Consider the following 24,795-nt stretch of genomic DNA (forward strand, 5'->3'; position numbering starts at 1 on the left):
TCATGGAAAAAAAAAAGCCAATTTCAGGCCTGGAAAAGTCATGGAAAGTTGAAATTTTCGTTCAAAGTCATGGAAATTTATTTCAAGTCATGGAAAAATGTCCTTGACAAAGAGAAAGTAACAGTAATTAAAAGAACATTAGAAATCTTAAGTGATTTAATAGTATAGCACATAAAAGTTATTAAAAGTCAAAAATTGAACGATCCAAAAATCAGATCTGAATTTTGAAATCTCATTGCATCCACTCCTGTCGCAACCACTCGCTTTTTTTTAGCAACGTGATTTTACTGCTTGGGCATCACTCATTTTGAATTAATTATTATTTTCAACACTTTTTATGTTTTACATTCTGTAGTAGCAAACTTGCAAGTTCTTGGTTTGGCACGCCCACTCTAAAAACGCAATTCATTTGCATCCAAGTTGGTTTCCATCACTCGTAATAATTTTAGTATAAAATTTAACAGAGTTTATTTTAATTTGTTGAAGGTTTTAGAAAACAAAGATCTTTAGTCAGGTGATAAAATACAGAAAAAGGGGAATTCTAATACTCTAAAACAGTAGTGCCCAACATACAGCCCGCGAAACTAATCCATGCGGCCCACTGCTACGTTCAATGTCTGGAATCACACATTATGTGTTGTTAATTTATATGCATTTGAAAATGTGCAAATAAGTAAGCAAAACAAGTACTTTTGAATCGGAAGATTTATTCACTACTGAATGGGTTTTTATATAATTACCTGGTTTAGAAACACAAAAAACTAAACTATGTGGCTTTACTTTAAAAAATGAAAATATTGTAAAGTTATGTGGATGATTAAATGCCATTGTTGACACTAAAAAACAACTTTTGAAACAAATTTATTGAAACTTAGTGATGACTCATTAACCTTTGTCCCATTGGTTATCATTCTGCTTGCTTATAAAAAAAATTAGACATTTACGCTAAAACGCAAACTTATATGATGAAGACAAATAAAAATAGTTTAGTTTTTTAAGTGTACACTGATATTTTTTTCCCATTAAGAGTAAGTGCTTCAATGAAGTAGTGACAGTCATGTAGAAGTTTTTGCTAATGCTTATTTCTAAAAATTGGCAAAAGTTAGATATTAAATAGTGCTATTCCTGTTAGATATTAAATAATGCTGTAACAAGGTCATGAAAATTTTTATTGAAGTCATGAAAAGGTCTTGGAAAAGTCATGGAATTTTTTCATCCAAATAGAGTATGAACCCTGATGGAAGATCCACTCATATTTATTGTTGCACTAACATCGGCGTTTTGTAGTTGTTCAAGAATCTCGAGAATCTTAGCCTTTTTTTTTTATCAGAAACTTTTTTTTTTCTTCCCATCTTCACAAAGTATAGATAAAGGTGCCACTAAGGAACTAATATATGTCATCAACTTTAATATTTAAAATGAAAAAAATAAATGAAAGATGCTGAGCGGTTATTTGATGCACTAACAACTCGATGCGTAGATTAGTTTGATGTGGGAACTTTCGCTCTCAGTAATGCTTAAAGGGATGTAATAACATTCTTGAAATCAATATTTAGTAGCCAGTAACGAAACCGATACTTCCATCTAAATATTCGTGTTGTGGACAAAAAAAGCGCGTTAGCTCTGAAATTTGTAACTTGGGAAAAATGTTGCGTTGTAGCCATTTCGCGTAAGTCGAATCGCGTTGTAGTGGGAGTCGACTGTACCACTATTTCCTAGAATTAATGTTTTCATACTTTTTAGAAGAAAAATTCTTAAAATTAGCCAGCTTTCTATGTTTATCAACGTGTCGAGTCACACAAAAGTTTTGAAATGGTCTACAAAATTTTGATCAATTTTGAAGTTTAAAATAATTTGTACAATTTTTTTCGAAAGGGACCCTAATGTTTAAATTTTATTTTCTGTATTTCAATCTCGAATGAGTAACCTTATGTTTCTATGCCAAAATCAAGCACAAGCTTTGCTGAAAATTGTTTGTTGTGTTTGAACTTTGTCCTTTTGTACCCTGTAAATATTTCAATTATTTTGATAGTTGGAAATTATTTTGACCTTGACTACTTTCAATCGGATAATTACTTATTTTAGCAATTATTTTATTTTTTAAAGCCTTTTTCTGGTTCGAAAATTGTTAGTATGTGTTTTGTTTTTGAGAAAATACTAATTTTCAATCAATAACACATATTTTTTTATTCATTTTCAAAATAAAACATATTTTCAGTGGTTAATCCCCCTCAACCTCGTATTTGAATTTGATTCCGAGACAGCTCAAATCTACAAGGCAGTAAAAATTGCATATTTTACTATAAATTTAGTATGTTACATATTTTTTCTGAAAACGTTTTAAAATATGCATCTTTAAACAAGAAACTAGTCCTTAAAAAGTAAAATGAACTCCTGGAAAACTCCTTACTTTTAATTTTCAAAGTTGAGTATGTACCCTGGTTAGTTGAAAATTAATTGTGCAGTCTGATAAAAACAAACTATAACCAGTTGTCATTTATCAAGGTATAACTATTGTCAAAATATACCACTCGTTATTTTTGTGATCATTCCTGAGTTGATATTTTTCTTAATCTGGAGAACAGGATTTACAACATAGGGTGCTTACTCAATCTCTTCAAATGGTCACTTTTCTTGGCAAACTATATTGCTCTATCTGGAAGGGAAAAGGCCACAAAGCCTGTAGTGGACCCAAATCAAAGTCATAGGACAATGCTGTATTGTCCATAGAAACTAATGCTTTGTTAGAAACTCAGATAGATTTTCAGTAGGCGGTGTATTTTATATATTTCTGATAGAGATTGTTAAGAGTGAAGGGGGAGGGTACTGGGTGCTTTTATAGTATTTTGAGGTTGCCTGACAAAAATATTATGTTCTCACCTTATTTACACACAGCATCAGTACAGCTGTGTTTTCTTTTTTATTAAGTTTCCCACCAGTAATCAGTCTGTTAGCAGATAGTTTCATGACATATTGATTTTGTTTTGTAACTTTTATTTTGTATTCATTAGTTTTGTATTTGTCGCAAAAATGTTAAAAGGTTTTTAAAATTCTTTTTGTTTTCTTGTAAGTTTCTAATTGTGTATATTTTCATTACAGAGTTCATTCTGGCATTGCTCTTCCTGTATCTGCTTACAATCCATTAAGCTATCGTGCATATAAATCTACTAGTGAATCATTTTCGCTCATTCAGCATATCAAGTCGAAAGTTCGTCATACAATAAAACATAATTTTGCGTGTGATAATTTACTCTTGCAGCTGTCATCTGACGAAAGTAAAAAATTGAAAGAAATAGCTTCAAAATCTACTTCTCTCTCTTCTCGGTGGGCGTCTGATGTAAAAGAAGAAAAATCAGATTCTGAAAAAAGCTATAGAATCAGATTGCAGTATTTGACTGATCTTTTGAAACATCTTGATGATATTACTGCTAACACTTTATCAGCAACTAATTCTGGAACAGCAAGTAAGCCACCAATAAAGACATACAGCCGAGCTTCAAAACAATTATCAGAAGCTGTGGTATCAAAGCCAATTAATTGTGCTTCTAATACTTCGGATGAAAATTGTGATTTGAATCAAACACATCAAAAACCAGCTGTCATGGATGATTATGAGGTATTCTGTGAAAAGGAATCTAATCTAAGAAAATTGCTAGATGCGTTCCCAGGAGCTGATATAATGGTACATAAAAGTTATATTTTTTGCATTTATTTTTAGGACTTATAATTTCAGAAACTTTTTTTATTTATACTAAGGTTTAAAATCCTCACTTTAAAAACTTGAGTGAATATAATTCGTGTAATCTAATTGAATGCATAGTTTTTGTATTTAAAAATTTAGCACTAGTAATTTTAATTTAATGTTAGGCCTTAGCGGCTAGTTACTGTTAGAGAAGTTATGACATCTTCTAGAACCAATTGTGTAGCAGTATATCAAAGTGAGGTAATCTTTTGTCCTACCAAAACTGTGTGTCTGTTCAGGAGTTTGCAGATTATCCATCTTACAAGTTAAAAATCATTAAAATATCCAATGCTAAGAAAAATATGCTTTCACTTTAAATCATAAATACTAGTTGACATGTTGACAAATATTTTAATTTTCTCTTAATATTTAATTTTGATCTTTTTTAAAAGAGTTGTTTCTTGGCTTGTTTTTGCAATTAGAGATGTTTTTTGAATACAATAATTTAATTTGAAATTCTTTATCTTTAATTTAGTTAGTTTCAAATATTTTCTAAACTGCCAAAGTTACTCATAGGTATACTCACAGTCTTATTTTTTGGTCCTTTTTAAGGATTAGTGTTATGTTTATCATCGTCCAGTCTACTGTCCCTGAGTTACAAGAAGCATTGAATATATTTAAGATAACATCCATTAATTCATCTGCACACTTTGCTAATGTTTTAAGGATAAATGTTATGAGGTCCTAGAGTGAATTTTGTCAGAACTAACATAGGCAAAAAAAACTTCTTTAGATTTTTATAAATGTTTTTCTGTTATTTCAATTTTGTTTTCTTAATCCATGCTAATCACATAAAATTGTGCTTTGCTTTGCAACTCAAGATTGTATCAATATTATGACTAGTTTCTTTAACTGGTAAAAAGTTGCACGCTAATAGTTACAGAGCATCTTTTTCTTCTCTGAAGAACGTATGGGCAATTCCATGAAACTAGGGACATCACAGTTTAAAAAAAACCTTATTGCATCAGTATTTTTTTTTTCTTTCATATGAGGTAAAAAAGATTATAACTTTTTTTGCTTAGTTATACAAAAATAAACACATTTTTTGTATGTTTTATAGGCAAATTTTGACAACACTACTCACTGCCCATGTGTTGTTGCATTAGCTAAAAGTTAATCTTTTTTTCACCTAGGAAGTTAATGGTAATGTCTAGTCTTATTTTTATTGAAATTTAGTTTACATAGGAAGAGATTAGAGCAGCAAAGAAACTTTAAACTGTTATAATTGTCTTGTAACATTTTTTTTAAAACTAGGCTCATACTAATGTAAGGTTACTTCTTACTTTATATAATTTTGGTCAAAATTTACATTTTTTTTGTATGTAAGTAAATTAGCAATATAATGCTGAAGTAGGCTTTTGCTGGATGTCTTTACATCCAAAAGCTCTCAACTTTTACATTGAAAAGGGGTTTCTTGAAACCCCAAAATGCAGTTATCTTATACATATAAAATCTGAGTATCTATCTATCTATCTATCTATCTATGTCCAAGCTTCTTCTCCCGAACGACAGTGAACTGACCATCGAACCAGGTATCGATGGATTCGTAATCCTCCCGTCTTCATGTTTGGCTATTTAACATAATTCTCCGATAATAATTAGCGGAGATATCAATTAAAAACTTTTAATTATGACTCTTAGATTTCAAAATCAAATCACTATTTTTCGAAGGCTTTCCTCCATTCAAATTATTATTCAGTGCTTCATCTCAACTTTTCGCAAACAACGCTTTTATTAAAATGTATAGCGTGAAGAAAATTATTGAGATGAAAGATCTGTTGCCATTTTTTTTCTCGAATACACACAGGTAAAATTCTTGTTTTTGTTTTGAGGCTTTTCCTGTAATCACAGGAGATTTAAAATGTTTACTTTTTGGGGTTTTTTCCGCAATCTGCCGCAAAATTTCACTGATTTTTTTTTGTTTTGGTTCAAGCTTGAGTGTTGAACAGGCGTCACTTGACATAACTTTTATTTTCGAGGTAGCCCGTGCAACGCCGGGCACGCAGCTAGTATCTATATATTTATACTTTAATTACGTTGGTTTTCTCCAATTAAAACTGAAGTGTTTAATTCTTGTTTAATATCACCGAACTAAAAAGATCTGGTTATGATTTTAAACTATTATTGATTTATTGTGGGCTGAGAGAAAACACCATTGCAAGCAATGATGTTTTTTGAGATTAGAAATGCAGGAAACAATTTTTTTATTCTTGCAATATTAACTTGTATATTGAGCCATTGATAAAACATATTTATTTATCTAAAGAGGAAATTAGATATTCATTACTTTGCAATGATTTGTATAATGCTACAAATTGGAATATTTGTGTAAAAAGTTAAAACTATTGAACCACCATAATAGTAATATAGGGTTTGCACGCTCTTTCAAAACTCCTCCAATACTCCTTCAATTAGGAAATTTTTTTGAAGGGCCCTTCATACTCCTTCATTTTGGTTTTAACTCCTTCTTTTTTAGCTCAAGACTAAATAATTTTCCTCTATGACAGTGACTTAAAATACTTCTATCAACAACTTAACATCCTCACAAGGGCAAAGGTATAAGGACGATTTTGATGTAGTATTTTCGTATGTTAATTTTTTTCATAAAGATGTGATTTACAAATTGAACATAGTCGTCTTAAATTTGAAGAAGTTAACAGGTATGAATATTGCACAATGTTGAGTTCTTTTTGAGTAACAATTTGGTTTAAGAAGATGTTGCGTATTACTTGTCCTTAACCAACTTGTCCAAACCATGTGATTGTCATTAGGTAAATTTTAAATAATTTATGTTTCCTCTATAACAGCCACTACCAGTATATGTTTACATCTCTGAAAAAGCTTATAATTTTTAATCCAATGTTTATTGTATTTAAAAACATAAACTGGTTCAGTTACTTTGTCTTAAGTTTTTAGCTTGCTGCTGGGCAGTGCTGTTGAGGGCGAGGGGACTCGATCCCCCAAAATTATTTTTTAACTGTGAAAATAATGCTAATTACACCCAAACCTCTTTTTGTGCAGTCTTTTTTGTGGGAAATATTTTTTGTGCGTTGTATGAAAATTTCAATAAGATTGGGACTCAATTCACGATAGTATTTATGAAACAGACGAAGTTATTTATAAAAGTAACAAACTTTTTTCATGCGGTCCTATCTCCCTGCTCAGAAAGAGGTTTGGGTGTATTGTAAATTGGTTTCAATCCAGTTTCTATTTTTTTTTTATTGAGTCCTTCTCAATCTCCAAGCTGCGTCTCCTAAACATTTCCCCCCCGAACACTGCCACTGGGGCAGAATTTCTTTTACTATTAAGGTTAGCAAATATTCAGTATTTTTAATGAAACTGAGCACTTAATAAATGTTTTTTTTTTTTTTTCAAAAGGTTCCATTAAAAGTTTATAAGTGTTTCTCAGCCCACACATGCTTGTAAACATTTCTATATCCTAACCTGTTTTTCCTTTGCTGCAAGTATGAATAGGCTTGATTTCTTTATTGCAATTATGTTATAATTTTTCTTCATTGTATACATTAATTGGAATTTGAATGCATGGTTAATAAACATAATAAGCATCAATAACATTTTAAAACTTTTGGCATATACATTTTGATATTTTTATCGAATTAATCTCTTAATTTTTTTCAGGAGGCACAAGATATTTTAGTGGATTGTCAATGGGACTTGGAGAAAGCTATGGCAACTGCACGAATAAAACCATTGCGTACAACGAAAAAGAGATCTCTTTCTAATGCTCAAATGGACTCTGTAAATTCTCCAAAAAATGAAAATGATGCAAACCCTACCCCTCATTCAGGGCATGGCAAAAATGCTGAGGAAATAGTATTGGACAGTAGTGATGAAGAAAATGAAAAATTCAGTAACGTTTTCAGTGCTTCAAAGAATGATTCAGGTCTTGAAAAGCAAGGAATGAGACGCAAAAGGCAGAGGTTACTTTCATCTGACAGTGAAGATGAAATTATGTCGAATCATAGCTCTTCTAATGTATCAGACTCTCAGAGTAGCAGTACACAAAATGTCTTGCCAAAATCAGTTTCAGCTGCACAATCAAATATTAAGAATCAGAATTCAGACTCTAGTGCTCAAAAATCAATTCAATTACAACAGCCCAATGCTCAAAAATCAATGCAATCTCAGCAGCCAAATCTTCAAAAACTAGTGCAATCTCAGCAGCATGGCGCAACTTCTACTAAACCAAATTCAAATACTTCTGTCCCTGAAAAAAGTATTCCCTCTTCTCTTTCGATATCAATCAAGCCTTCACAAAGTGCGAATTCAGGCAAAGATAGATCACCTGAGTCTGAGTCGCCAGAAAGTTTGTTGAATTTGCCCAAATGGCTGGTTGTCAGCAAAGTTCCGGCTTCCAATTCATCTGATAGACCGCAGAATGAAACCAAATCATCTAAAATGTCTTCAAATGGAAACATAAAAAATGACACAGATTTGAAATCTGAGGTATCAAATGTTTCTTCTCAAGGCAATGTTAATTCCAGAGGAAAAATGTCTGCTCATGTAGTTCGAATTACAACAAATAATTCCCTTAGTGTCACTGCAACTGATAAAAGTAAAAAATCAGGAATTGCGATTAATGACTCACCAAATAGTACATTAAATGTACCGACTAAAAATCATCACTCTATTAATAGTAATTCAGTAAGTATTACACCCGTAAGCAAATCATTGACTGTCACTCCAGTTTCAACAAATATGTCGCATGTGCAGCATTTAGACAAACCTTCTAAAGGTTTATCAAATAAATCTATCATAAAATCAAAAGATATGTCACATAAAAGTTCAAATTCAAAGGCTAAGCATAGGAAAGTCGAATCAGAAGAAGATGATGAAGAGTATGGAAACGAGGATTTTTATGATAGTGAAGACAGTGATTGTGAAGAAAATTTGACAGCTGTTCATAGTAATGTACTGAAATTTTTTCAAGAAGCATCTGTTGAAGAGCTCTCTGGAATACCTGGATGCAGTAAAAAGAAAGTCGAAGCCATTGTTAATGCTCGCCCATTCAACAAATGGGCCGATTTAGTAAGTTTTTTCTTTTGGCTAGATTGAATATCAAACTGTCATAGATTATTATTTATGCTCAAAAAGTGTTTGCATGCTTCAAAAATATTTTCTTTTCCTTGATCTGTAAAAAAAATAGATATGACTCTGAGCATTTTTATATGATTTGTTTCATAAGTACTGACAAATTGGTAGTTTTTTGTTATAGGTTAGCGACTTGTTTACTTTCTACATTGGTTGAAAGTAGAGAAATAACCTTTATGTCACCACCATGATTGTTCCTCTGTTTTTTACTTCGCATTTTAATAGAACTTTCAATGTTTATTGATCACTCCGTAGTTATTTAGCAAATTATTTAAAATTTTGATGAAATTTTAATGTTTCTTAATTTAGTTGGCCCGGTAATAGTTCAAACTTATAACATTATTTAATGGCTTGCTTTTTTTATTTAGCCAATTATTTACTTCTAGTGGCTTAAGTTAATTATATGACCAGCTAAATTTGACTCAGTGGCTTCTTGCTCAATGACTTTGTTTGTTTAAAAATGCATTAAAAAGAGATTTTTTTTAATTTAAATTTTTAATTTCCAATGGCTGGCAGCAAGAAAAGGTTACAAAGAGCAAAATAGCCAAAACAAACACAATACACAGAACAAGGAACAATACAGGAATGGTATATTTCCAAACAAATAGTTTAAATTATTTTGACTAAACATGTTCGCAATGAAAAAATGAAAGCAAAGATTTTAAATGTGCCAAATGATGTCACCTATAGTTTAAAAGAACCAACAAATTTTAATACAGAAAAAAAAAAATAAAAATATTGTACCTCAGAGGCTTTATTATAACTGCTTCTCAAGCTTCTCCTCTCGGAGCTTCTCCAAAGAATTTTGGGAAAATACTGCTTTTAAAGGCTATTTCCTAAAAAGAAAAGTATTAATCCCAAAAATGTTATGACTAATGCCACAAAATGGAATCTGGTACAAGGGTTAGTGGTTTGTTTGCATCTGAATGAACTTGTACATTCAAAAAATTTAACCTATAACTCGGTAGCTTCTTGCAATATTAAGCTTGTTAGGGGATGAAAAAACAGCACAATATATCTAAAAAAAGCATTTTAACTAAGGTTATTAAAAAAGTAAAGATTCATGTAACGTATAAGTGTAAAGTATTATTCCTATACTAGATCAATTTTTTTAATAGAAAAAGAAAAATAAGTATCTTTTCAACTACTTTTTTTTTGTAAAAAATCAAAATATTTCAATTAGTTTTTTTAGTAAAATAGGAATCTGAAACTAACTTGGCTCTACTGCAGCAAATTGAGATGAATAGATAAGAGGTATGGTTTATAAATTCACCCAAATAAAGATAAACGCATGCCATTTTAACAACTTGAATTTAAGGCTAAGATTTTTTATCTTAATTTTTTTGGGGGGAGAGAAAGGAAGCATGCAGTATATATGCTATTGAGTTATTTAGAGCAGGGTGTGGTATTACAAGGAGTTACTGGAATATGAATTTTTTTAACAAAAGTTCAATAAATCAAGAACAATGTTAAAATTAACCATTATGTTGATATTTCAAAGTGTTTTTTCACAGTATTTTCAAAAATTTAACAAAATGGATTCATGATTCTTCTTGCCTGTTTCACTTCTGTGATGCTTAAGCACGGTTAATGGAATCTGATTTTTCTCTTGTTTTTATGCTTTATTTTATTCCTATCCTTTCTAATTTTTAACATTAACCTTTAAGAACGCGGATGGTGTATTGAGTAGATGAGAAAGCAGCTGTGAATTTCAGAATAGTCACTTGCAGTGGCGGATACAAGTGGAGGGTCATGGGGGGTCTTGACCCCCCTAAACTGTCGGCAACAGTATCCGTCCACATTGTGTTCAAACACTTTATGCATAAAATGTAAATGATTACACTATCTTTTCAATTCATAAGTTATTTTTGAAAGTAAATATTTGAACTACTACTTCGTTTCATTGCTTATGAAATTAATTTGCAATGTTTATCCCTGCTTAGGTGCCTTATTCCTAGCCGATTTGGTGCTTTTTATTGACCCTAAAACAGTTTCAGAAATCTTTCATACCCAAAAACCTAAATTTGTTCATGGCTAGAGGGGGGTGGGGGGGGGGTCATTCTTCTGCATGAGCCCCCCCCCCTCTAAAATGGTTTTCTGTACCCGCCCCTGGTCACTTGACCAACATCTGGTTATTATTTACCCTTTTTCCAAGGTCCGTTCAGTAACGTATTTGTGTTTAAAGTCAAAAATTGCCTTTTTCTCTTGTTCTTTTTGATTATTTTTTGTGGAGAAACCACAAGTAAATGTTCCAATTTTGCATGCAAAAAGGATATAAAAATAACAAAATACAATTGTGAGAGCTGCAATAACTAATAATAATTGTTCAACAAATGCCGATGAGCTGTCTCAATGACTAAAATATCATTTATATGTATACATTTTTTTTTTTTTTTTTTGATATTATATTCGTGAAATTCGCAAATTAAACGTTCTCTTTTAATTGTATTTGTCTGTTTGTTCATAGATCTTTGCTACTTCTCATAACATTAGTACACATTATATCAAATAGAAAAATCTTTAAAAATTGATAGTTATCTTTAAAAAAATGCTGGCGTACGAAGTACGCCACACGTGTTCTTATGTTAATTGAAGCCGTCCATGTTATTGAATGTTAAATCATCAATATAGACAGTGGTACATTCTGTTAAATGCTAATTTTGTATTATCCTGATTAGTCCAAAAGGTCCATTTCCATTTAACAAATGAAAAATAAATAAAAATGATGGTTTAAAACTGAATTTGGGAAAAAAATAAAACTTTGCTGTATTAAGTGGATGAACTTAAAATAATTCATTTACAATGTGTACATTATTTTGTTTATAATTTTTACTTTGATTTCAGTGTAACTGACTTCTTTAATAGACTATTAAAAAGACTATTTCAGTGTTTCCTGAAAGAACTTCATTTCTTTTGGATTTTTTGTGCTTTGTTAGCTTGAAAATCATTTTAGGGAGTGCAAATTTATTAATAATGTTTCCAAGTGAAATTTTTTTTGCAAGTTTGTTCAGATTGCATACCTTTATCATTTAATTGTTGCTATTTTTATGTTTCAAATTTCATTAATGTTTCTCTTGCAATAAGTACTTTTGTGAAAAAACTGCTTTTACAACTTTTCTTAGAAATTGATAAATTCAGTTCATAATTTCCATTAATTTCAACATTCCGATATTGTACTAATTACATACCTTAATTTTAGGTTGAAAAATTACGCAATGACAAGAATTTATCTACTGATATGCTAAATGGAGCCAAAAAGGTTTTAGATATGAGAGCCACTATTACAAAATTAATGACAAAATGTCAACAGCTTTCTGTCGATATGGAGGATTTAGTTGAAAATTTAAAAGAAAACAAAGAATCATCTACAGATTATGTCGGAAAACAACCAGATCTTTTAAACAACAGGTATTATAAGAATTTGAATTCTGACTTCTGCAGGTAATTAACAAATGGTAATACGGTTGAAAAGTAATATAAATAAGGATTTAATGGTTGAAAACTTATAAAGACAGATATAACTTTTTTTTAAAAAATGTTGAAATTGCTATTGTTGTCTAACTTATGGTATGCTAAGAAAAAAATGTCAACTTCAAGCATCTATAGTTATTTGGAGTTTCATGATTAAGAGCTGAGAAAATTAAAAGTTGTTTTTAATTTTGTCCATGTTCTTTATGATAAAAGTAGAAGTTTAGTTATATTTAAAACCCAGAACATGTTGATAAACATGTTACCTGTATTTGTAAAATATAACTTGTAGGGGAAAAAAAACTAAGCTCTAACGTATTGAAAAGTAATTATGATGCTGATCAAAATTTATTCTTTCAAAGCATCGAGTGCTATTTATGTAAAATCCAGCAGTTCACTGGATATACATTTTTGTGTATGCATATGTATATCTCTTTATTATTATTATTCTGTCTCATTTAAAAGCCACTTACTGTCCTACTATCACAAGAAAAGCCATCGCCGAAATGTTTGCGCCTGTCTACTGCTATAGTAACGAGGCGCGTCTCATTTTTCCAAGGTAAGCTAAATGTTAGAAAAACCCGTACAACTGCACAAAGGCGAGCAAATGAGTAGCAAAATGGCGCCAAAAAGCCTTCCTGCCTACCCTTGCAAAAAATGGACAAAGTCCGTTTCTATGGCAGTAGATGGGCTCAGTCTTGACGGCGGGAGCTTTTCTTGTAAAAGCCAGACAGTAACTTGTTCTATCCCATGTCCAAACAACTTCATAACTCTGTTTTTATCCTTTTCGAAAATAGTTAATATTCAGTTTTTCTTTTCAAGATGTTTCAAAATATTTTTTTGCAGCTTTTTTTTTTTTTAGAAAACACAATATTGGTTTATTTTACATTCCCCTATCTAACATACATTTTTAAAAAAAATTGTTTCAGAATGCATTTGACAGCATATCAACTTCTTGGTCTGAACTGGTTACTACTATTGCATAACCAAGAAGTTAATGGTATTCTAGCTGATGAAATGGGACTGGGTAAAACAGTACAAGCTATTGCTTTCTTAGCTTATTTAAAAGAAATTGAATCTGCTGTTTATCCTCATCTAATAGTTGTACCATCTTCAACTTTAGGTATGTCAAATTGAAAATGTTTTTGGTTTTACATTTCTTTTATGAACTAATCAGCTTCTGTGATTCCTCAAATGATACTTTTCCCATAAGGAAGTACATCACGTTGTTAGACAACTTGTTTACTTCCTACTTGTCCTTGGCAACAATGGACAAATTGCTTAAAGTGATCAGTGATATTTACAAGTATAAAGCAAACCTAGAATTAAGAAATTCAAATTGCTGAATGTTGCCAACTACAAAATCTTTTGAATAAAATATGACAACGTATATAAAGTACAAATTCAAAATGAAAAAAGGTTAAAAAACCAGCAAACAGCTGTTTCGGCACTCTAAAATACAAGTGCCATCATCAGTGCAATTAAAAACGAAGACAGGTTCAACCCGACTAAAACACAGTCGAGGCAAACATTGGAATGAGAGACGAGTTGTAAAAGATATGAGAGCAGTACCGGAAACGATGACGTCAAGGTTACGTCAGAACTACAGAGGACAGTAGTTCTGACTGTCCTCTGTAGACTGTCCTCTGTGGTTCTGACGTAACCTTGACGTCATCGTTTCCGGTACTGCTCTCATATCTTTTACAACTCGTCTCTCATTCCAATGTTCGCCTCGACTGTGTTTTAGTCGGGTTGAACCTGTCTTCGTTTTTAATTGCACTGATGATGGCACTTGTATTTTAGAGTGCCGAAACAGCTGTTTGCTGGTTTTTTTAACCTTTTTTTATTTTGAATTTGTACTTTATATACGTTGTCATATTTTATTCACTATGCAGTACTAAGTTTTCGACTACTTTTTATGTATACAAAATCTTTTGTTTGCAATAGTGATAAATAAATTAAAATTGCCAAAGGAGAAAAAAAAGTACTTTAATGGGGAAAAGTAATCTTAAAATTTAGTTTAATACCAGGCAGAAGTTAAGTCATCAAAGTTATTAAGGGTAAGAATAAAGTAAAGAACCAAATACAAGAGCTGAAAATTCAAATATGTAAATTACTTTTAAATGAAAAAGAACTTTTGATGAAATATTTTCCTTATAGGTGAAATTTATATTAGTTGGTTTATTAGTTTCATTTTTAAACAAAATACTTAAGGGTATATTGTATGTCATTTATTGGGTATTTCAGAGTTTATTTCAAATCAGCTTTTTTTTTTTTTTCAACTTTAAAGAATAAAAGGAAAGATTGTATAATTTTTTAAAAATTTCCTTGATTTGAATTGTGAGTTCAGTGCTCTGGGCAAAATTTTGTTAAATAAGAAAAGTATCCCATAACAATTATGATCTAACTTTCAAACGTAGAACTGATAATATTGAAAATTTATTACAAATTCGTACTCTTTTTATGCGACTTAAAAAAAAGAAAAAAGATGTTAAAAATTGTAAAAGTTGCCAACATTGAAGTTGTGAAAAATATATTTTAAATCAAATTTAATGTTAAAATACAGTACTAGTTCTTAAATTCTGAACTTCATTTTCATCAATCTGCAGAAAATATTGCCTATGTAGGGGAATATACGGCAAAGTGAAATAGAGGGGAAAAGTGAAATACTCTGCTTTTGGTGGAGTTTACCTAGTAATATTTTAACTATGTTGTAACCTATGTAATCTATCCCAATCAAGAAAAATAAGTCAAAAATTATTTTGATATTAACAAATGATAAAGTCCTTTTTTTTAAAAACATTTTCAACTTAATTGGGACCTTCTAATGTTCGGTGCAGTATTTATTTAGCTAATATTTAGCTTATTTGAGTTTTTAATGTTTTCACAATTAATTAAGTGCATGCGGGGCAAAGTGAAGTAGTTCATTTTCGTTTACTTATTCAATCATTTACTAAATCACTTACGTGTTCATTTATTAAATAATTTATTTACATTCCTTTTTTTTAATAATTCACTTATTAATTCATTTTTTCACTTATTTTTTTATTCATTCAATATTTGATTCACTCAAAGTTTCCTCACGCATTAATTAATTAACTTATTTATTTATTAGTTTATTGTTTCATTATCTTTTCATTTATTCAATTATCCTGTTATTTGCTCTTTAATTTGTTCAAAAATATTTTTCACAATGGAATAGAAAATATTTCATTTGGAAAATATTTCATTTTTCACTTTGTCCCATATAAAAAAGAAGTGATAATTTTCCATTTCTTTTAAAGGCACAATATTACTGCCAAAAATTAAAAATGTTTCAATGCAAGTTTTTTCATAAAATACAATGTTCTTTCTTTGTGTACTGTAATCAAATTTTTAATTTGTTCACTTTGAAAAAGCTTAGTCATCTTAACCATTTCACTTTGCCCCATATTCCCCTATAATCTTAAGTTCATGCCAACTATACAAATATAATGAAATGACTTTCAGCTCTGTAGTATAATGTAATTGCTGTGATGAAATTCATGTAAAATATGTTTGTTTTATATGTATGTGTATTCTCTTATTTCTTTAAAAGGTTTTCATTCAAATGTCAAGTTTGTAAGTTAAATTTATATATGTATGTATATATTTTTTTGAAACAGACAATTGGAAAAAAGAACTTGAAACATGGTGGCCTGATGTTTCTGTAATTTGTTACCATGGGTCTCAGGACAATAGACGTGAACTTAGGATGCAAATTATGGATGAGGAAATTGAAGATTTTGATGTAATGATTACCACGTAAGTTTAGTTTATTATAATTACATTTGAGGTAGTGAGAAGCAAAGGGATGCAAGTGGCAAAATTAAAAATTTGGAGATTACCAGTACACAGGGTTCGTATGGGTCATGGAAATCCTGGAAAAAATTAAACAGATTTCAGACCTGGAAAAGTCATGGAAAATTAATGTTTTCATTAAAAGTCATGGAAATTTATTTCAAGTCATGGAAAAATGTCTTGGGCAGAAAAAAAGTAACAGAAGCTAAAAGAACATTAGAAATCTTCAGTGATTTAGCAGTATTGCATGTAAAAGCTCTTTACACTGGAAAACTGAACCATCCCAAAAAACGAATCTGAGTTTTGGAATCCTATTGCATCCGCTTGTGTTACAGCCTTCCAAATTTTTTTGTAATGAGGTTTTACTGCTGGGATATCACTTATTTAGAGTTCACAATTATTTTCAGCGCATTTTATATTTTTTTAGAACTGGACTTGCACATTCTAGATTTGGCCACACCCACTCAAAAAGTATAATTCAATTGCATATAAGTTTGTTTCAACCACTCATAAAAAATCATCATTAAACTTATCAGAGCTTATCTTAATTTGTTGAAGGCTTTAGAAACTTAAGGTTTAATCAGGCAATAGAACAAAGAAATAGGGAATTCTAATATCTAAAAAAAAAAAAAAGAATTTACGGAAAAATGAGGTGTTACTTCAATGAACAAAAATACTGTCAAGTTACATAGATTATTAGATACACTGTTGACACCAAAGTGCAATATTTTTATGAAATAAATTTATTTTTGAAAACTTTGTAATTACTCATTCAACCTTTGTCCCATTTATTAATATTCTCTCCCATTTATTACTACAGTAAAACCTGTCTAAGTGGAACACTTTTTTAAGGCACGGAATTTGCCCTTATCATATAAATCAACCTCTGTAAGTTGACCACCTGTTTAAGTTTACTACTAAAGTAGTGCACCTCAGGTGGTCAACTTACACAGGTTTCACTGTATTATGCTCTGTTTATTAAATATTTATTAATTTTGAACATCTATATATTGCATTCACTATATTTTTACCTTATTAAAATTAAATAGATAAATAAGAATAGTTATTAGTTTCTGTACTATGCGCTGATGTTTTTTCTGTCATAATTAAATGTTTTGATAATTTAGCGGCATTCACATAATAGTTCTGCCTATACCCATTGCACAAAATTGGCAAATAGTGCTATTCTCTTCATGTAACAAGGTCATGAAAATTTTTATGAAGTCATGAAAAAGTCATGGAATTTTTTCATCCAAATAGAGTATGAACCCTGATGGTAGGTGAACCCCTCCTCTGTCTTGACAGGGTTCGTACGCTCCTTCAAAACTCCTCCAATACTCCTTCATTTAGGAAATTTTTTTGAAGGGCCCTTCAAACTCCTTCATTTTGGTTTTAACTCCTTCAAAACTCATTCTTTTTTGGATCAAGACTACATAATTGTCCTTTATGACAGTAATTTAAAATACTTCGATCGACAACTTAACTTTGTCGCAGGGGCGAAGGTATAAGAGCGATTTTAATGTAGTAATTTGATATATTTTTTTTCATAAAGATGTGATTTACAAATTGGTTATAGAAGTCACAAAAGCTGAATGTGAAAATATTATTAGATGACTAAGACATTTCATAAGTGAATTAAATCATGCTTAAATGGTGCTTGGCTATTTTGACAAATATTATGATTATTGCTTTTTACTCCGCCACATTCTCAGTAGCAAAAGTCAGTTTGTTCAATACTTAAGTATTAAAAAATACATTAGTAGATGTACTATATTAAGTGATTATGTTAAAAAAAGCAATTGTTTAGTAAATTGCAGTTTTGACATTATAAAAAGAGTCATCCACAAGGGATGTCATGCCTTGAGGGGAGACGGGCTCATGAAATTGTGACAAGGGAAAGAGAGGGTGCCAAAAAAGTGACATCACAGTTATTATAACAATATGTTTATGAAAAATAAGGCATGTGACAAGGGAAGGAGAAAGGTTAAGTGTGACGAAGGGGAAAGGGGTTCAAATCTGTTGAAAAAAATGTGACAAAATTTATAAAGATAGCCCAAAATTACTCCTTCAAAATATCATTTTACTCCTTCAAAACTCCTTCATTTAATTTCTGAAATTGAGTACGAACCCTGCCTTCAAAAGTCCTCAAATACTCCTTCATTTAGGAAATTTTTTTGAAGGGCCCTTCAAACTCCTTCATTTTGATTTTGACTTCTTCAAAACTCCTTCTTTTTTAGATCAAGAGTACATAATCGTCCTCTATGGCAGTAATTTAAAATTCTGTGATCGACAACTTAACTTTGTCACAGGGGCGAAGGTATAAGAGCGATTTTAATGTAGTAATTTGATATGTTTTCTTTTCATAAAGTTATTTATAAATTGATGTGATTTATAAATTGGTTATAGAAGTCATATAAGTTGAATGTGAAAATATTATTAGGTGACTAAGACATTTCATAAGTGAATTAAATCATGCTTAAATGGTGCTTGGCTATTTTGTCAAGTATTATGATTATTGCTTTTAACTCCACCACACTCTCAGTAGCAAAAGTCAGCTTGTTCAATATTTAAATATTGAAAACTACCTTAGTAGATGTACTATATTAAGTGATTTTGTTAAAAAAGCAATTGTTTAGTAAATTGCAGTTTTGACATTGTAAAAAGAGTCATCCACAAGTGATGTCATGCCTTGAGGGAAGACGGGTTCATGAAATTGTGACAAGGGGAAGAGAGGGTGGCAAAAAGGGACAACACACAGTTATTATAACAATATATTTATGAAAAATAGGACATGTGACAAGGGAAGGAGAAAGGTAAAGTGTGAGAAAGGGGGAAGGAGTTCAAATCTGTTGAAAAAAAATGACAAAATTTATATATATATAAATATAAGGATAGCCCAAAAGTACTCCTTCAAAATCTCATTTTACTCCTTCAAAACTCCTTCATTTAATTTCTGAAATTAAGTACGAACCCTGCTTGAGGCAAGAGATAGTACTAGTAGCCCTGGTAGGTACTGCTGTACAGCATGATTTAGAAAAAGAATTCACTGAAAGCCTACCTAGGAGGTAATCTTTATACGCGTTTTACTCAAAACTTGAAAATGTCCACTTGCATCCCTTTGCTTCTCACTGCCTCATTTGATTAAACACAATGTAAAATTTAATCAGTAGTAACAAAGTTATTCATTATGTCAGTTCAGAAATTAAAGTACTTTCTAACCACCGATAATATGGAAAGGCAAACATCTGGTTTATTGGCAGAAATGGAGGCATCTATTTGTTTATAGGAAAGGTAGTTTGTGGGGTAATTTTCAAATGCATTGACACATTAGGATTGACACATTTTGAAAATTTTTGTTATTATAAACATTAAAACTTTCCTTGGTATAAATTCCTTACAATTTATAGCTTTCTAACCAGGTGATTATTTGTGAGTTAATTTGCTCACTTAGATTTTAGACAGTAGCACAACTAGGGGTTGGCAGGAGTGGCTCTCGCCAGGGGCGCAGCAGAAAGGGGAGGGGGGGTAGTATTTCAACTGATTAAAATTCTTTTTTTTTTAAAAGAATATTGTTTTTTTAAATCACAGAATTTGAAAGATGCTTAAATTTAAAAAAAAAATTGCAAGAAAAAGAGCTAAAAGGGATAATATATATTTTAAAAGTTAAAAACTTGTAGTTAAATAACACAGGCAATGCTAGCCTCACACAACTTGATGCAAAGACAGGCAAGCCACTGAAGCGGTCTGACTTTTCCCGCAGCAACTTGCCACTAAATGGAACTACTTTCTGAAATGAGCCTCATATTTATAAAAATACAGTAAAAGATTAGAAAAATAAGATTTTCTTTCTCGTTATGCTTTTTTAATATTACAGCATGAAACTATCTATAAAAGTTATTTTAAAAGTTTTCATGTTAAAAGTTGTTAACATTTTAGCAAATATTATTTTGTAAGTGTCTGCTTTGTGTGCTGTTTCGGAAGATTGGCTATTTTCATCCCCAAAAAATTACAGAGCCAAAAACGACATCTTATCCTTCATGATGAATAAATTGGATGGCCAATCAAAATCTCCATTAAAAGCAAATGTTTAATTGGCAGGTGGCCACTCTTCTTTCTCTTCTTGACAAGTTTTCCTGATATACAGCCATTGTCAGAATTCTAACCACAATCTGATCAGGTGCACAGCATCAACATTCATCTGACTCGTTCAGTTATTATTGTGAAGAGTGCAGTATGTACAGTATATATTGTCATTACTGATACTGTACATACTGTACTATTATCACTCTTACTGATTATCAGTTTTGTGCATTTACAATGCTGTAAGTAATATTTTAGCAACACTGCTTTTTAGCCTACTTTCCCAGTAAAAGTCAGAAAAAGAAGAAAAAAGCATGAAAGAAGGCTTAATGCATCTTAAAAATATCGTGAAAAACAAAAAAAAGTCAAAAATAAATAAAATAATTAAATAAATATTGAAAAATTAAAAATTGGAAAGTAGGGTATTGAGATGGGGAAAAATGTCTGTCGGTCTGTCTGTCTGTCCCCCCTAATAACTTTTGAATGAATAGTCCGATTCGAACAAACTTTTTTTTGTTCGAAAGATCTCGGCGAGGACACCTCATTCCCATATTTCACTTTTTGATTTGAACTATTTTTTGTTCAATTTTGAACAGTTCAAAAAAACTTAACATTAGCGCCTACGGGGAAATTCAAAGCAATTCCGAACTGTGAGGCGAATTTGCTTCAAACAAACTTTGTAGGAAAAAGCTTTTGATAAAAAACTTGTATATAAGATATCTTTTTGATTTGAACAATTTTCCGTTCAATTTTGAACAGTTCAAATCCCTTAACATTAGCGCCTACGGGGAAACTGAAAGTCAATGTAGATTCCGTACTTGAAGGCGGATTTACTTCAAACAAACTTTGTTGGAAATAGCTCTTGACGACCTACTCCCGACTCCGACTCCGAGAATTTAGGGGGACCTGACACCGACTCTGACTCCTGTTCCCGACAATTACTCGGACTCCGACTTCGACTCTGACTTCGTAGCTTTGGCAAACATTTATACACGGAGGACAAATGACTGACTCCGATTCTTGGATATTCGACTCCGACTCTTTTATCCCAAAATGAGATTGACTCCGACTCCGACTCCGCTGCTGTGGAAATAATTAAAAACTGTGAATAAAAACTGTGAAATAATTATTGTTGATATGATTTGTTTTTCTTTTCACGCTAAAGTTTTAATTTAGGTATTTAGTTTTCGGTGAATAAACTCGAAAAATATGCGCAGACGATTTTTTTTTTTGACAATGAAAATTATTTCTTTAAGTTGACATTTTATTGTTTTTTTTTTTATTTTGGTAAGTGCATTAATTCGTTTAAAAAATTATTTTCGGCAACAGGGGAAAAAGAAACGATTTTTTTTTATATGATGTATTTATTTTAATGAACTTATTATTATTTTTTCGTTTTGAAAGCTGTTAAAAAAATTTTTTAATGGAAAGAAGTGTATTAGCTGCTTTGTTTAAAAGGTGCTGCTATTTTATTTGTTCGTTTTTTTGAAGAAAAGTAAGGAATATTTTATTCCTAGAAATCAGCTTAAAATATTAAAAAAAATATGTTTGAAAAAATTTGCGATTTTAGCTATTTTTGAGAATATTGATCAGGTACTAGAAAGTAGTATGGGTATACGGGAAAGTAGGCTCGTCTAGTTCTAGACGGAACTTCTTGTTTAAACTATGCTATTTACATATTACTTAAAAAGAAAAATAAAACTGTTAGAGAAGGGTTTGAAACTATTGAAGCTTGAGAGATGGCTTTTGAGAATCTAAAAAATAATCGTGTATATATGAGTCTTGAAAAGTCGTATACATACTCTATTTCACAAATCAAAATTTTTACATATGTGAGGAATTGTGAAATACCTTATCTACTGTATATGGGTTTCAATAGTACATTTAGGAACTAATACAGCATTTTTAGCGTCTAAGCTCTTATTCAGATAAATAAAAAGAAAAATATTGAGTTTTACAGTTAAACTTTTAAATGTTCTTTCGATTTCTTTGTCTTTTTTTTCTTCTGCTGAAAGTTTGTTTAAAATGAATGGTTTGAGATGTTAGAAGGACTTTCTGCAGTCCTTTCTTGTAAATCCTTATCTCTTACCTGCAATTGTCTGGCTAATTTAATTTGTAGTTGTAAATTTTAGCTTAATGAATTAGATTATTTTAAATAAATGATGTATGAATTTTCCATGAAATACATGTTAATTTACCATCCAAAATTTTTCACGTTAAGCAACTTTATATATAAAAACTTGCAATTATAAAGTGATTTTTAATATAGTGCTCTTTTTAAATGTTTTTCAAAGTGTAAAATTGGAAATAATTCTATAATAATTCTGAAGAAAAAAGTGCTTTTTTTAAAATGTAATGTTCTTTTTTCTTTTATAAATTGACTATCAATCATTTTCAAGCTTTGAATCAATGAATATGAATTCAATATTTGAATTAATCAAATTTTAACTACATTTTACTTTTTAGCCTACTTTCCCATTAAAAGTCAGAGAAGGAAGAAAAAAGCATGAAAGAAGGCTTAATGCATCTTAAAAATATCGCGAAAAACAAAAAAAAATCAAAAATAAGTAAAATAGTTAGATAAATATTGAAAAATTAAAAATTGGAAAGTAGGGTATTGAGATGGGGAAAAATGTCTGTCGGTCTGTCTGTCTGTCCCCCCCTAATAACTTTTGAATGAATAGTCCGATTCGAACAAATTTTTTTTTGTTAGAAAGATCTCGGCGAGGACATCTCATTCCCATAATTCATTTTTTGATTTGAACAATTTTTCGTTCAATTTTGAACAGTTCAAAAAAACTTAACATTAGCACCTACGGGGAAATTCAAATCAAAAATAAATCTTGAACTTAGAATCGAAGTGGCTTCAAACAAACTTTGTAGGGAAAAACTTTTGATAAAAAACATGTATCGAAAATATCTTTTTGATTTGAACAAGTTTTCGTTCAATTTTGAACAGTTCAAATCTCTTAACATTAGAGCCTAAGGGGAAACTGAAAGTCAATATAGATTCCGAACTTAAAGGCGGATTTACTTCAAACAAACTTTGTTGGAAATAGCTCTTGACGACCTACTCCCGACTCCGACTCCGAGAATTTAGGGGCACCTGACACCGACTCTGACTCCTGTTCCCGACAATTAATCGGACTCCGACTCCCCGACTTCGACTCTGACTTCGTAGCTTTGGCAAACATTTATACACGGAGGACAAATGACTGGCTCCGATTCTTGGATATTCAATCCGACTCTTTTATCCCAAAATGAGATTGACTCCGACTCTGACTGTGGTTTTAACTGTGAAATAATTATTGTTGATATGATTTGTTTTTATTTTCACGCTAAAGTTTTAATTTAGGTATTTAGTTTTCGGTGAATAAACTCGAAAAATATGCGCAGACGATTTTTTTTTTTTTTTTGACAATGAAAATTATTTTTTTAAGTTGACATTTTATTGTTTTTTTTTTATTTTTGTAAGGGCATTAATTCATTTAAAAAATTATTTTTGGCAACAAGGGAAAAAGAAACGATTTTTTTTATATGATGTATTTATTTTAATGAACTTATTATTATTATTTTTTCATTTTGAAAGCTGTTAAAAAAAATTTTTAATGGAAAGAAGTGTATTAGCTGCTTTGTTTAAAAGGTGCTGCTATTTTATTTGTTCGTTTTTTTGAAGAAAAGTAAGGAATATTTTATTCCTAGAAATAAGCTTAAAATATTTAAAAAAAATATGTTTGAAAAAATTTGCGATTTTAGCTATTTTTGAGAATATTGATCAGGCACTAGAAAGTAGTATGGGTATACGGGAAAGTAGGCTCGTCTAGTTCTAGACGGAACTTCTTGTTTATTTTTCTGTTTATTGTCAGGAAGAGGAAATTTTAACTTTGTTTCTTTCTATATTAAACAGGTATAACATGGTAACAAGTAGCGCTGAAGACAGAAACTTCTTTAAAAATTTACAATTTCATTATGTGGTATTCGATGAAGCTCATATGCTAAAAAACATGTCTTCCCAACGATATCAGAATTTGATGCGAATTAAAGTAAGTAAATTCAATTGAGAATGATATATTTGTAAGTGTATAGTCAATGAGTGACATGAGTATAGTGAGTTTATAGTCGATGCAATTGAATAATTTAAATATTTTTAACCTAGGCACCAAGACGATTATTATTGACTGGTACGCCTTTGCAAAACAACCTAGTAGAATTAATGTCATTGCTAATATTTGCAATGCCTCACATGTTTTCTGGCAAGATAGAGCAGATCAAGCAAATGTTTTCTTGTGTGTCGGTAAGTGTATATGTTTCTTAAAAAATACCTCAAGTGAGGCAACAAAGTGCAAAATATTCAGAGCTTTTAAATTACATTTAAATGAAATCTTCTGTAAGTGCTGCTTGTTGTTTTTCGTTTCGGTAAAGTTTAGATACATAAATTTGTTTTAAATGCTTTTTTTGGTCCAGTTTCTTTTAAAATTAAGAAATACATTTAAAAAAAAAAAAACAATTCGTTAAAAAAGGCTTGATTGTTGTAAGAATATAAGAAACCGCAAATTTTCAAAAAAAAAAAAAAA

The 24,795-nt window shown here is 30.6% G+C and overlaps 1 protein-coding gene across 1 annotated transcript in view; it reads left to right on the top strand.

Moving 5' to 3' along the window:
* Positions 1-24,795, top strand: part of LOC129219578 (SWI/SNF-related matrix-associated actin-dependent regulator of chromatin subfamily A containing DEAD/H box 1 homolog) — a 65,877-nt gene that overhangs the window by 15,693 nt on the left and 25,389 nt on the right. Inside the window, exons 3-9 of the mRNA XM_054853877.1 lie at positions 3,100-3,682; positions 7,382-8,791; positions 12,054-12,262; positions 13,252-13,445; positions 15,967-16,105; positions 24,129-24,264; positions 24,378-24,515. Coding sequence (XP_054709852.1) covers positions 3,100-3,682; positions 7,382-8,791; positions 12,054-12,262; positions 13,252-13,445; positions 15,967-16,105; positions 24,129-24,264; positions 24,378-24,515 — 2,809 coding nt within the window. The remainder of the gene's footprint in view (positions 1-3,099; positions 3,683-7,381; positions 8,792-12,053; positions 12,263-13,251; positions 13,446-15,966; positions 16,106-24,128; positions 24,265-24,377; positions 24,516-24,795) is intronic.

This window comes from Uloborus diversus, chromosome 1, assembly GCF_026930045.1.
Source record: "Uloborus diversus isolate 005 chromosome 1, Udiv.v.3.1, whole genome shotgun sequence".
NCBI lineage: Eukaryota > Metazoa > Arthropoda > Arachnida > Araneae > Uloboridae > Uloborus > Uloborus diversus.